The 14,005-nt window shown below is 58.0% G+C and overlaps 1 protein-coding gene across 9 annotated transcripts in view; it reads left to right on the forward strand.

Annotated features, from left to right (window-relative positions):
- The window catches only part of LLGL2 (LLGL scribble cell polarity complex component 2), a 33,940-nt gene that overhangs the window by 6,679 nt on the left and 13,256 nt on the right, over nt 1–14,005 (forward strand). For 3 of the 9 annotated variants that reach the window (XM_060290226.1, XM_070044436.1, XM_060290230.1), the window contains exons 1-4: nt 3,086–3,115; nt 3,658–3,745; nt 4,340–4,432; nt 13,760–13,857. In XM_060290226.1, the coding sequence (XP_060146209.1) occupies nt 4,358–4,432; nt 13,760–13,857 (173 nt within the window). In that variant the 5' untranslated portion in view covers nt 3,086–3,115; nt 3,658–3,745; nt 4,340–4,357. Of the gene's footprint in view, nt 1–1,085; nt 1,170–3,085; nt 3,116–3,657; nt 3,746–4,339; nt 4,433–13,759; nt 13,858–14,005 lie in introns of those variants that run through there. The other 6 variants (XM_060290229.1, XM_060290228.1, XM_030837654.2 and 3 more) reach the window with 4 other exon arrangements.

A 14,005-nucleotide genomic window follows, 5' to 3' on the forward strand; every position in this document is an offset into this window, starting at 1 on the left:
CCCCCAGCAGGACTGAGTGCCAACTGTGAGCGCAGGGCCGCCCTCACACCTGACCAGGACCTGGGCCCCTCCCGTGTGATCCTCTTATTTCCCCTGCCTGGGAGGCAGATAAACAGAAAGAAGAAGAAGCATCACCAGTAATCCCATAACCCTTCCACTGTGTTGTCGACTTATGTAAATATTTTTAAGACTCTACCTGACTCTTGGATACATTGGACATATGTTTCCGTGGCCATCGTCTCCTGCCCTTTTCATGACTGTACCCGTTCCATCGTCGGGCTGAGCACCCTTCACCTGCCCCCTGTTGTTGGCCGCTTAGGTTGCTTCTGATTTTTCCTAGCAGCTTAATGACAAGCACGACAAGGCGGGGGAGACCGTCCACAGAGCTAGACGAGTGCCCGAGTCCACAGTGGTTTTAGGCATCATTTTAGCATAAGGCACAGTCGAGCGCTGAGGGAGCACGGTGAACGTGGTCTGGATGGGGTCAGGGGGAGATGATTTTGGGAAGGTGATTTTTTGTATGCTGCTTGAGGGGCAAGGTTATGTCAGAGGGAAACGTGGAGACGAAAGCACGGAGACCACAGTGAATGGGGCTGGTGCGGGGGCTGAGGAGATGGACACAGGGCCAAGCAGAAGGGGACGTGGGGTGGGGGAGGGGAGGGCGGACCACATCAGGCCCCTGCCCAGGACTGTCAGGGGGTTCCCAGTAGAGTCAAACTGAAGCTCTTTGTTGTGGCCCACCAGGCCCCCCTTTCGACCCATGTCATCCCTCCTTGTTGCCTGTGCCCAGCCCCTCGTGGCACACGGAAGCCCGCTGCCTGACACGCCCTGCCCCGAATCCTCCCGCGGGCTGACCACTTCCTACCATTCAGGACTGGGTGGAGGTATTATCACCTCTGTTCGTTCATTCAGCGTGCGCACGTTGCAGTAGAGGCGAGGGAGGGAGGCTCGTGAGTATTTGGAGGAAAAGAACCCCAGGCAGAAGGAACGGCAAACGCGCAGACCCAGACTCGGGAAGGTTCGCTGAATCCTGACCACCAAACCCTGGTCCCTTGAGCTGAGCATCTTCCCTTATTTTCTTGTAGGCTCTGAGCTTTCTCTGAAACCGTCCCGCTGACTGATTTGTGTACCTCTTAGTCATCGCGCTCCCCTGCCAGGATGTAAGCTTGGTGAGCTGGAGGATCTTGTCTGTCTGTCACGGTCGTATGCCCGGTCCTCAGACAGTGTTTGCTCCGCGCCAGGCAATGGCTTCTGCCGTTGCTTCCACTGCTTGCAGCAGACAAGCTCTCCGGACCTCGAGGAGCTGCCACCCAGCTTGGAGGAGCCGAGCTGTGGTGCTTGAGCCCTGGCTGTGGGTCCCAAGCCCTGGGCTCTTTCCCTTACGTCTCCCCGCCCCCGTCAGGAGTGGGTTGAGTAGGTAGGATCTGTTCCACACCAGGGAGCTCCAGGCCCAGGTTCCTGAAGCTTCTCCGCAGAGAACCTCTTGCCTGGGGTGAGTGGAGCTGAGGGTTTGCTTGGAGGTAAGTCCAGCCAGTCCCAGACCTGTCCGCCTTCAAGAAGGGATGGTACTTTTTTATGCCTTGACATGGGCAGCTTTTCTGTACTGGGAGCTACGCTGAAGGTCCTGGCTCCGTCACCCCAGGCCAGTGGTGTTCCAGCCCCCGGCTGGAATGAGTGGCAGGTCCAGGCAAGGGCCCCCGGCTCTGCCCAGCCAGACCTCACCAGAGGCCAGGACCCACACTGCTTGCTTGGCTCTGAGCTGAAGGCATGTGGGAGTGTGTGTGTCTGCATGTGTCTGCGCCTTGGAACTGCACGGCTGCAACTAGGCATCCTCTGTCCTGTCTGTGCATCCTTTGCTGCCTCCCAGAGACCTAAGATTGGGGAGTTCACCACACCTGGGGTCAAATCTCAGTTCTGTTGGTACCTTCTTAGGGATTGGATGAGTTGCCCAGCTTCTGTGGTCTTCTTTCCATGTCTGCCGCGTGGGGATGTTCCACTCACCTTCCAGGGAGGCTTCTGGAAGGAGAAGGAGCATCCAGGATGAGGTTTAGGTGCACCTTGTTCTAACGCACAAAGGTTTGGTTCAGTGCCTGGTAGGCAGCAGGGGCTCCAAGGGGCAGCCGGGTGGATGGAGTGCCCGCCCTCCCTCCCCGAGTGGGGCTTTCTCCCACCCAGCTCCACATCATGTCTCCCTCCCTCCTATCTGCACGTTTGCCCCTGGGACTGGGCGGTGTCACCCTTGAGCCTTTGTGGGTCCTTGGCACAGATGGCCCTGTGCCCGCTTGTCCCCACCCTGCAGCCTGAGAGGGTCCCCGGGGCAGAGCCCAGGGTGGCCTCTCCCTGGAGTCTGCAGGCCCGTTTCCTCCTCCAGGGCGTCCCTCCCAGCCTCCTCTGGCTTCTGACCCAGTGACCGGGGCCGGGAGAGGGAGACGGGGCATCGCCAGGAGCCTGGGGTGGCAGGTTGATGAGCTGGCGCTACCCTCCCCCATGGCTGGAATGCGAGGCCACCAGCCCAGCTGTTTGTCCAGGAGGCCGAGGTCGCTGCAGGCCCCGAGTCTGTTTTCACTCCCAGGCCCAGGAGCCTCCGGGACTTTCCCGTGTTTGTTCCCTGAACCCACTGCGGGGCCTCGGGTCAAGTGAGCACCCGGGAGTTTCCCGACTACCTGCTGTTCCTTGGAGAAGTGGGGCTCCCCGTTCTGCTCTGGCTCCCCCAAAATGTGAAGGCACAGACCTCTACTCTCCAACCCTCTCACAAGTGGTGGCCTTTTCGGTGTCCCCAGAAGGTGAGGCGTTCAGAGGGCTGGTCTCCGCCTGTTCCCAGCTGGAGATGTTTGGATTGCCCTGGGACATGCCTCTCTGCCAGAAAGTCCCTCCAACTCTGCCCCGCATGTGCCTGCCCGGGTCCATTCATATGCGAAGTCTGGCCTGACGGTTAATTTTTGTCACCTTTCAAGAAGCCAGAAACTTCAGGGTATCCTTCGGGTCTCAGCTTAACTACCTTCTTCTCCGGCAGGACACTCCCCTGCTGCCGAGTCTGGGCCGGATGCCCCTGTGCCTCCCCATCAGGGTACCCGGCACTGTGCACTGTCCTGTCTTTACCTGCCCCTACCCCAGAGTAAGCTCCTTCAGGGCAGGGGCTGGCTCTGCCTCCTTCCCTTATAGTGTCAGGCGTGAATGGAGCCATTTCCAGGGTGGGCCTGAGCCCCTGTGTTTCCGAGGACGGGCCTTGGTGTCCTGTGGTCAGTGGGAGGTTGTGCTCCTGGAAGCCGGAAGCTGGAGCACATGTGATCCCACCCGCTTCCCCCAAGGATGAGCCAGAAATAGTTCCCCCGGGACTGGGAATGCATTCTACGGTGGGAGGACAGTTGGGGGGCCTGGGGCTGGCTTCTTTATTGGGAGCAGATTTCTCCTCCTGATTACTCTCCACTGGGCCCCTGGGAGAGGGAGCCTTTCCGAGCACACCCCATCAGAGCCCAGGGGAGCTGGAACTGGAGAGCCAGAGCTGAGGGTGGGAGGTGGGGCAGCCTGGAAGCCTGGGCTTCCAGAGAGAGACCCCCAGCAGCCGTGGGGGCGGACCCAGCTCCCCCGTGGGCCCCGGCTGTGGGGTGGGGTGGGCCAGCACCCCCCGACTGGGTGCTCTGCACCTCACTCACTCAGGTTCCGGACGGCTGTGGCGGGTGGGAGCAGGCTAAGCCCAGAGTCGCTGGAGAGCCTTCCCTGAAGTTAGAAGGAAGAATCTGCCCAGGTGTGCAGACCCCAGCCCCCACCCCCACCCCAGGGAGTTCTGCTGGGCCCTGGCCTGGAGTTGTCGGCGCGTTTCCCCTCCCCCATCGGGGTTCTGATCTGGGAGCCCAGGTGGACAGCCTTTGCGTTCCCACCTTCCAGCCGGCTCTGGAGACAGCGGCTTGTGAAGTTGCCCTTTCTGTTTAGCCAGAGTTTTATGGTTTTTCAGAAAACAGGTTAACAATTAAGCTTTAAAACCTCAGGGCCTCTGGCCCTCCTTGTTCCCATAAAGCCGGGCTAAATGGCTTCCTCCCCCGGCTTCTCCTGTTGGCTTTATTAGGCCACAGGTGGCCGGGAGCAAGCGTCAGAGCATTAACCAGCTCCGGCCTCCAGGTCCAGAGCTCCCTCCGGTTTCCTCTCAGGGAACCGCGCTCCACGGATGGGGCGTGAGGCGTGGGGAAGCCGAGGGTGAAGCTGGCCCGGCCCCGGGGGCGGCCGCCTGCCGTGCTTGGGGAAAGGCTGCCTAAGCTGGGCGAGCGGGCCTGGGCGCCGGGTCGGGCTCTGGGGTGCCGGGCCTCCTTTGGCCGGTGCTCAGCAGCTGCCCCCCTTTCCCCAGGGGGCTGCGCGCAGCAAGATGAGGAGGTTCCTGAGGCCGGGACATGACCCTGCGAGGGAGAGGCTCAAGCGGGACCTCTTCCAGTTTAACAAGGTAAGGGGAGCGGAGGGCCGGCCGGGCGTTTACGGCAGGCATGGAGGTGTCACGCGCCCAGGGAATTCCCTGACGGTCCAGTGGTTAGGACGCCACGCTCTCACTGCTGAGGCCGCGGGTTCGATCCCTGGTTGGAGAACTAAGATTCCGCAAGCTGCGCTGCGTGGCCAAACAAACAAAAGGTATCACCCTCCCCACGGGCTGGGGCTGGCGCCGGGGTCGCTCTTACCTGGACTAAGGTGCTTACTTGGCACTGCCTGCTGTGCCTCCTGGGAACTGGATTTTGGAAATGGGGTCTGGTTAGAGGCTTTCCTGGGAAAGGGTGACAGGACGCCCAGGAGTCAGCTCTCCTTGTCCCATGTCTCGCTGGCTGTGTGACCTCTGCAGGTCACCCCGCCTCTTCCAGCCTAGTTTTCCCCACCTGTAAAATGGGGGTAAAACAACCTGTCCTGCCTCCCTCCTCAGGGGGTTATGGAGCAGGCCTAGGGCCGGGAAAGGTGAAAGTGCGTTGAACCCTGCGAAGTATAAGATGTTCCTGTGATGCCAGTTTCCTTGGAGCCCTGGGGCCACAGGCCATGGCCGTTCCCTCCCTCCTCAAATTACCCTCAAAGGAAAACACAGCTTTCCCTGCAGGCAGAACACATAATTCCTTCTGGCCGGCTGTAGGCCTGGGTGAGTGGGGAGAGGCACCTGGGAGAAGGTGTCGGCGGGGGGTGGGGGTGGGGGTTGGCATTTGACCACCCCAGCTCCACACCTGCTCCTAAGGCCCCCCAGGCGGGTGTCCTCTTACCCACGATCATGGGGCTTCCCGGGGGGCTGGCCTGTAAAGGGGAAGGAACGCAAGGTGGTTTATTCGCTCCGAGGCCACCTAGCAATCCGCAGCCGGTTCGGGGCAATTCGCTCCTCTCACCTCTGCTCTGATCTAGGCCCTTGGCCTCCGTGCCTCAGCTTCCCCCCACCCTGGAAGGTGGACTGCGGGAAGGGGAGCGGCAAGATGCTCTTCCCCTCGGGGGTCCCAGGACCCTCCAGGACGTGCTGACGGGTGGGCTTCAAGTCCAGCTTAGCCACTTAGAAGCTGGACGACCCTGTGCCCGTCACCCATTGCGTAGGTTTGCTGTGAGGATTACACGGAATTAGATCACTGACGTGCTAAGCACAGTGGTCCAGGAGTGTCAGGTGCTGTTTTCAGGGGCTGCCTGCCTGCCAGGGAGAGACAGCTCCCGGGGGCTTGTTCGAGGCGAGTCAGGGTCCCAACCTGCTCTGCCGGTTTCCTCTGATTTTCTTGACCTGTGGCTGTGAGGCTACTGCCTCTGGGATCAGGGCTTCCCTAAATGAACACCTCCTCCCACTGGGGGAAGGAAGCTGTGGGCACGGCTTTTGGGCCTTGGGATGTGGGCGTGCATATGTTATGAATGGGGGATCTCTGGGCCCCTGCGGCCTGCCATTCTCACTTACAAGGGAGCAGCCCATGGGTGTTGGGTGTGGGTCTCAGAACCTCAGCATCTGCCTCGGCGCCTGGGTGACCCCTGTCGCCTTCCATTGCCCTTGATGATGCTGGGATCTCACACCCCAAAAAGGTGGCCAATTCCAGTGGAAACCGGATAGACAGGCTCAGTGAAGAGGGATGAACCCCCGCCCCAAGTTCCAACTGTGCAGCAGCAGGGTGGGGCTGGGGTGGGGCTGGGGCAGAAGAATCATGCCTCCCCCTCCACCCCGTGCCCCCAGACTGGACTGCCCCACCCCCAGGCCTGGCTGGAGAGGGGAGGCTCCTGGAATTCCTTCTTCCTCCCATTCACTTCCAAGAGACATGCACTGAGTACCTACACAGCCCAGCGCTGGGGCTGTGGGAATCTCAGACAAGACCTCTGCCCTCCAGGACATTTATAGTCTGGTGGAAGGAAGGGGGCTGATGGTCTAAAATTCCACTTCCTGGGAGGGGAACGTCTTGGGGGGGCTGTTGGGGAGGGGTGGGGCTTAGACTCATCTCATCTAGGTTCTGAGTGAATGGTGGAGCCCGAAGGGTTGGGCTTGGAGGGTGAGTCCAGATCCTGGAAGGTTTGGGAGCCTGGGTGGTCCTACCCACGCCAGCCCTGCCCCGGCCCCCTGGCTGTGAGGTCAGCTGTGGGATCAAGGGAGGCTAGAACCTGGGAATCTGGGTCTGACACGCCAGAGCCTGGTGAGTTTTGAGCAGGGGAGTGAGCGATCTCATTTATGACTTAGAGGAGGTAGCTCTGGGACCTTTTTTTTTTTTTCCCCTACCTTTCAGTCAGGAGCAGGTAAGCTCAGAGCACTTAGGAGACGTTGCATTGACTGACTGGGGCCCAGCAGTGGGGTTGGGGCGCAGGGCTTGACCGTTGACATTTGGGGCCTTTGGGGCCCACTGAGTTGTGGGGCTGTTTAGCAGCATCCCTGGCCCTGCCTCCCCAAGACATGACAACCAAAACTGTTCCAGACGCTGCCCAGTGTCCCCTGGCCAGTGAAATAGCCCCTGGTTGAGGGCTTATTTAGGGCGAGAGGTTGATGAGACCTGGTGACAGACGGAGCGTAGGAGGGAAGGGAGGCAGCTGTCCTGCATCCTGGCTGGGCAGTGATGCCACCCCCTGGGTTGGGGAGCCCAGGAGGGGCGAGGAGCAGGGTTGAGGAAAGTGATGCATTCGATTCCGACAGAATAGCAACAATTATGATCGTCCACTTATCGAGAGGCAGTCTTGCCCAGGGGTGAGTGGCGCCAACCTCGGCACCTGACTGCCTGGGTTCACCAGCTGGGTGACCTTGGACAAGTCACTCATCTCTAAGTGGAGAGGGTAACAGCAGCCACCCCACAGTGTTGGTGTGAGGATTAAACGAGTTAGTGTGTGAGTTGAAGGGCCTAAGTGGCTAGTGGTTCCAGTATCAGCACGGCTCTGTGAATGTTATCTGGCTCGAGGTTCAGTGTGGAGAATCTTGGCACCCTCAGGTGAGGGCGGGTCCCAGCAGACAGTGGGATACACAGAGCTGGAGCTCAGAGCCTCACATCTGGGGAAGCAGGCAGTGTCCATCCCGGAAGTGCCGGTCTGCAGGGCAGTGAGCTGGGAGGTGGGACGGTGGCACCATCATAGGCCAGTCCAAGAGGCTCGCAGACACCAGCTGGGCCTCTCCCTCCAGTACCATCTGGCCCAACTCCTTGATACCCGCACCAAGTGAGGTGCCTCAGAGAGATCAGGGACATGGCCCCCGGCGGGCCGAGAGCAGCACGTCCTGTTTCTTCGGCTTCGGTACCTGGGAAGGAGCTGTGTCTGTGGACAGATGCTCTGAACCCCCTGCTGGGGACTGACTGTCCGAGGGGCAGCTCCGGTTCACCAGGGGCTCCATGCCAAGCAGCAAAGGGGCCAGGTGGTGCAGTGGTTGGGGCGGGGACCCTGGAGCCAGGCGGCCTGGGTCTAGATGCCAGCTGTGCTGCTTCCTCACTGAGTGACTGCAGAAACGTTACTTAACCTCTCTGCTCCTCAGTTTCCTCATCTGTAAAGTGGGCGTTGTAATCACCCCTACACCCAGATTGGTGGGCTGAGTGAGTTAACTTGCTTTGAACGGCACCCACACACAGCTGATGCCCTACAGGGTCTGCCTCACCTTCGCCTCAGCCTCCTGACGACTCACAGGTGGGCGCTGTTCCCACTCTGCAGGTGGGGAAACTGAGGCCTCCAGGCTTGCACAGCCTGAGTACCTGGAGGGGGCACCGGCTGGGGATGCGGCTGCCGGTTCCGTCTGCCCACAGCCGTGTGGCCTCAGGGTGCGGCCTTCCATCTCTTCACCTGTGCCGGTTGCCGGGTCCTCAGGCCTGTTGGGAAGACAGAGGTCAGCTGGCAGTGCCAGCAGGGCCACTGAGGACCAAATGAGGGAACTGCGGGACCCACTGGGCGCCTCAGGAGGGAGGAAGTGACTCCGAGGAGACAAGGGGACGTAAGCTCATGTTAAATTAAAACCCCTTCCTTGAAAATACCCTCGAGGCCCTGCCTCCCCTGGTGAAACCCGCTGGCCGCCCTTCCTGCCTGGGCCACCCTCCCCCACCCCAGGCCCTGAACAAACAGTGTGTTCCTGACCAGCTGCCCCGTCCAGGGCGGTTTGGTCTTGGCGTTTGCATGGCTGGGCCCCTGGTGTCAGGTGACAGCCGCACAGGGAGGGCCAGGTTGCTGCCACCGCCAGGAATCTGGGCTGACCACACCCAGTACGGGGCAGTGCCTCCCTGTCCCCCAGCCCACCCCCTGCACACCCTCCCACCCCGTGCCCCTGGGCAGCCTTCCTTCCTGCCCCCCAGCAAGTGCTAGGGACTCCTCAGCCCTCCATCTTGGACAGGGTCCCCCCTTGCTGGGGGCAGGACGAAGGGCCCCCTCGCTCTCAGACAAACCACCTTTGCTCTCTCCCTTCCGGGAACCTGAAATGGGGTCCCGGAGCCGGTGTGAGACAGACGGGCTTTCTCTCTCTCCCACACCGGGCTAATGTTGCAGTTTGGCGGCTCCTAGAAATCTCTCCTTTCCCAGCTCTCTGTCAAAAGAGTTCATTGTTCTCTCTTCCCTTGGCACAGGTCACCTGAGCCAGGTAGCAGGGTGGGGGCAGTGCCAGGTAGGCTGGATGCTGAGCTCAGGAGGTAGGGGAGGACACCCCACTTTGGTCAGCCTCCTAGCTTGAACCTGAGCTGGAGGCGGCTGGGGTCTCTGGCTGGGAGGGCCGGCCCTGGAAGCCGGGCCCGCTGTCCTGGGCGGAGGACTGATCGGGGTCGCTGTGTGCCTTGGAAGTCCACAGCAGGACCCCCCTGGGGCTGAGCGCCTCCTGTGCCCCGGGGGCTGCTTTCTTTAAGGGAGGTCAGATACATTCTATGCTCTTGGGTCCTGGAACTGTGCCTAAACCCTAAACCAGCCTGGAGGGGGTCCCTGTCCACGTGGACCTGCTGCTCCAGTGGGGGGAACCACGTCTTAAAAGGCTGTTAGGAGTCGGAGGGAGGGGGAACCAGGGGATGGGAAGGGCACCCCACCTTGGGAGGCAGCTGGAGCGCAGGCAGAGGGGCCTCGTGGAAACTTCCTGCTTCCCCAGGCTTCTCGGGCCCTGGGCGTCCAGCTCCTCCCCGTTCCCCTCAATTAACTGACCTCTGTTCTCTCCCCATGTCCAAATCACTCCCTTCCTCATTCCCAGCAAGACCCCCTGGGCCTCTCGTAACTGGCCTGGGGTCCCCGCACCTCCTTTCTTGACCAGTTCCCTGACCTCGTGACTCGCTTTACGTCATATCATGTTGCCTCATTCAGGGATTGTGGGTCTTATTTGCATGTTGAAGCCGGTCGCTTCCCCTCTGGGACCTGGGGAATCCCCTGTCACCACGTTATTTACATTTGAATCCACCCTCTTGGCCCCAGCCAGTCAGGGTCACCATGAAGTTCCCTCCCCTCATTTTGATTTTGAGGGAGCCTTGGTCAACTTGGAGAAGATGCCCTGAGGGATATGAGGGAATGAGGGAGAACCTTTGAAGGAAGGCATGAGGGAGAACCTTTGAAGGAAGGCATGAGGGAGAACCTTTGAAGGAAGGCAAGGCTTGTGTGCGCCTTGAGGCCAGCTGAGCCCTCCAGCGGCGGTCAGGTGGTTGTCCTGAGGCTCGTCTTGTTGGAGCCAAGGACAGCCCCGCTCAGCGCAGTCATTCGCATCACCCCGGTTACCACACGTGAAATGAGGCAAAGCAGCTCGTCCTGTCACCTTTTAAGTGGTATTGGGGATTCTAAGTTTCGTGGGCCTGACTCAGTTCCTGTTCTTTCTAAACCAGCCTATGGAAAAGAAGGTGGTTCGGGAGTGAGGGGGTGGCACAGTGTCCTCAGGACCCTGAAGAAATGAGGAATGAGTATGAGTGACTGAACGATGGGCCTGCCCTTTGTCTCCCTCTGGGTTAGGGAAAAGAGCTGATCCGCAGCAGGTATGACTCAGGTGAGATGTTAGGAGAACTTCCTGCCAGCGAGTTGATAGGATAACGTGTGGCCTGAGCACCTGACAAAAAGTTGCAGACTGTTTTCTCTTTGGCTTGACTTTCCTGCTGATGCCCAAGGTAAAAATGTCTAGGGGAGCACCTCGGTCCCCTAGGAATATGATGAGACATACGTAATTTAAAATGTTGTAGAAGCGCATTATAACATTTTTTAAACAAGTAACATTATTTTGATAACATATTCTGTTTAATCCAGTACATCCAAAATATTATCGTTTCAACATGTAGTCAATAGATATTAGACTTTTTTCTTAGTATTTTGTTGTTGTTGTTAATACAAAAGTACATTTTTTACTTACAGCACATCTCAATTTGGCCATTAAATTTTCTTTAGGAATATGTGATCTATGTTTAGAGTTTGGAAGATTTACAGTTGAAAGAGGAGAGTCAAAGCTTTGGTCTGCCTGACTCCAGCCCCTGTTCCTTTGGAACCCAAGAACATACCTGGGAAGTTTTCTAATTACTGAGTTAGGGGTCCATCCTTGAATTTAAGTTAATAGAAATTAAATAAAATTAGAAGTTCAGTTCCTCTGTGGCCCTTGCCACATTGCAAGGGCTCAGGATCTACACACGGCTTGTGGCTGTTATACTGGACATCGGGGTCTGGGCCCCTGCTGGCCACCAGGCTCCTGCTGGGTGTTTCCCCCAGAGTCCTCCAAATTCCAGACGCTGATCCTGAGCTGCGGCTGCTGGGGATGATGGGAGAAGGTTGTCATCCCAGGAACCTTCTCTGGATCTCGGGCCTCTGACTTCCCGAGGCCCCAGCAGCCTGGGGCCAGCCAAGGCCTAGTGGGGGCTCCTGGGGAAGCCCGTCCCACACTGAGTCAGGAGCCCTGCCCTCCTTTTCCTGGGAAATGTTTACATTCCAGATACCCTGCTATCTCCCAGAGGCTTTTCCAGGCTCTGCATTTTTGACATAGCTGAACAGAAACCTGGGGGGCCGGGCCGGGCCGGGCCGGGCCGGGGCGGGGGTGGGGTGGGGGAGGGCTTCTGCTGGTGTGCTGCTGCCCTCCCAGCTGACCCTTCCAGGTACAGCCATTTGCAGGGCAGACTGTGTTCCTGGCAGAGAACCAAGCCTGTGGGGCCCTCACACCTACGTGTCCCCAGAATAGGCACTCTTTGGAGCTCTCATCCCTGGGCCAACCCCAGCACAGGGCCCCTCTTCCGCGAGCCACTGGCCTGGGGGCAGGCAGGCAGCAAAGCAGTTGGGTCTGCTAAGCTGGCGTTCCAGCTGTCACCAGGACTTATCTGTTTCTGCTCCTTGGAGGCCAAGTGAAGCCCAGAGTAGAGCCTTGGGCCTAAGGAGAGCTGCCTCATTGGGACACCCTTTTTCTGCAGGGCAGTCTCCATGGTTTAAAAAAAAAAACACAGGGCTTCCCTGGTGGCGCAGTGGTTGAGAGTCCGCCTGCCGATGCAGGGGATACGGGTTCGTGCCCCGGTCCGGGAAGATCCCACATGCCACAGAGCGGCTGGGCCCGTGAGCCATGGCCGCTGAGCCTGCACGTCTGGAGCCTGTGCTCCGCAACGGAAAAGGCCACAACAGTGAGAGGCCCGCATACCGCAAAAAAAAAAAAAAAAAAAAAACACAAAACTTTGAAATCGCTGGCTGGCATCCTCTGTCCTGCTCGAATCTATAGCTCTACAGGTTCAGTATCCCCTGGCGGGTTGGATGGGGTGGGGCAGAGTGGGGTTAGCTGACTGAGAAACAACCGAAAACCTTCCCGAAGATGGTTTGTCGATCTCAATCCATACCTCTTTAATCTGTAATTCCACCCCTGGGACACCTGCCTAAGGAAATACTGAGTTGCAGGCAGAGATAGGAGCCCAAGAATAGTCATCGATGCAACTGGCAATTACAAAACCTCTGAAAACAAAGTAAATGTTCAATAACAGAGGCCTGGTGAGTTAGGGCACCTCCCCCTGAGGAATATTCTTCAGCCGTTTAAAAGTCGTTTTAGGGAGTTCCCTGGTGGTCTAGTGGTTACGACTCGGCACTGCCCGTGGCCCGGGTTCAATCCCTGGTTGGCGAACTGAGATCCTGCAAGCCATACCGATACCGTGCGACGAAAATGAAAAATAAAAGTCGTTTTACTGCTTTTAACAGCCTGGGCTGGCTATAGGTGGAAAGACAGACCACAGAGCTATGTGTCTGTATGTATATTCATGTGGCATGGTCCCAGATAGGTCTCTGGGGTTTTTTTTTTGTCCTTTCCTATATGTTTTTATTTTATTTTATTCATATTTTTTATTTAAAACATTAAAAAATTATATATATATATAATTTTATATATATATATATAATTTTCTTTTTTTTTGGCCATACCGCGCTACATGCAGGATCTTAGTTCAGGGATTGAACCTTCACCCCCTGCAGTGGAAGCGCCGAGTCTTAACCACTGGACCACCAGGGAAGTCCCAAAATCTAAAAAAAAATTTAACACCCTTCCCCACTGGTAATCGCTAGTGTGTTCGCTATATCTGTGGGTCTGCTGCTTTTTTGTTATATTCACTAGTTTGTTGTATTTTTTAGATTCCACATATAAGTGATATCATACAGTATTTGTCTTTCTCTGAGGTGTCTGTTTTTAAGTATAGGCCCATACACGCTTACAGTCGGATACACACCCTTGTTAGGAAGGGTTACTCCAGTTTGGGGAGTGTGGGTGATTTTGTCTTCTTTTTCAAACTCCTTTATATGTTCCAAGTTTTCTACAATGTGTATTATTTCTGTAAGAAGAACTGAGCCAAGGCATGTGTCTGCAACAACACTCCAGAAGCTTCCTCCCTGGGAGGATGGTGGAAGAGAACTCATAGTGGCAATGAGGCACTTGAGACAGAGCAGATGTTCAGTGCTGGGGGAGCCTCGCGGGGCTCAGAGTCGGGAAGGGCAGCTGTGGGTTCCGTTAGACCCCAGGGCCCCTCCTGGAGCTGCAGTGCAGCTGGGCTTCCTGAGCCACCTGGTGCCTCCCCTGTGCCAGCCCCCCAGAGCTTCCCCCGCACCCCTGCAGGAGGGCTGGGTGGGTGGCCCACAGTACGGGTGGTGGAGGAACCAGGTCAGAGTTCCTGGAGAGCGAGGGGCCAGCACGGTGTCCCGGGAGAATGCACTCCCAGGGAGCATCACGCGGCCAAGGACCGGGTCAGAAATGGACTGAGGGTGGGGCCCGGGTGGGTCCAGGTGGGGACCTGAACGAGACTGAATTCCTTCTTCCTGCTGGGGGTGGCTCTCTGCTGCGGCTCCTCCCTCCGGCACTGACCCCCTGCCCCCGGCCATGGAGGGGCAGAGGGGACATGTCTACAGGCCCCTGCCTGCCTGGTTCTCGTTGCAGACGGTGGAGCATGGCTTCCCGCACCAGCCCAGCGCCCTCGGCTACAGCCCCTCTCTGCGCATCCTGGCCATCGGCACCCGCTCCGGAGCCATCAAGCTGTATCCTTTCCGTTCTCCCAGCTCCCACCCAGGGATGCCCTGGAAGGGCCAGGGGCCTTGGCATTGGTGAGATTCAGGAAGGAGTCCCCTAATTCTCCATAGAAAAGCAAGTTGCAGACGACCCCTCTTGTTCCCGGGACGTTCCAAA

Source organism: Globicephala melas, chromosome 20 (genome assembly GCF_963455315.2).
Source record: "Globicephala melas chromosome 20, mGloMel1.2, whole genome shotgun sequence".
In the NCBI taxonomy this organism is placed as follows: Eukaryota; Metazoa; Chordata; class Mammalia; order Artiodactyla; family Delphinidae; genus Globicephala; species Globicephala melas.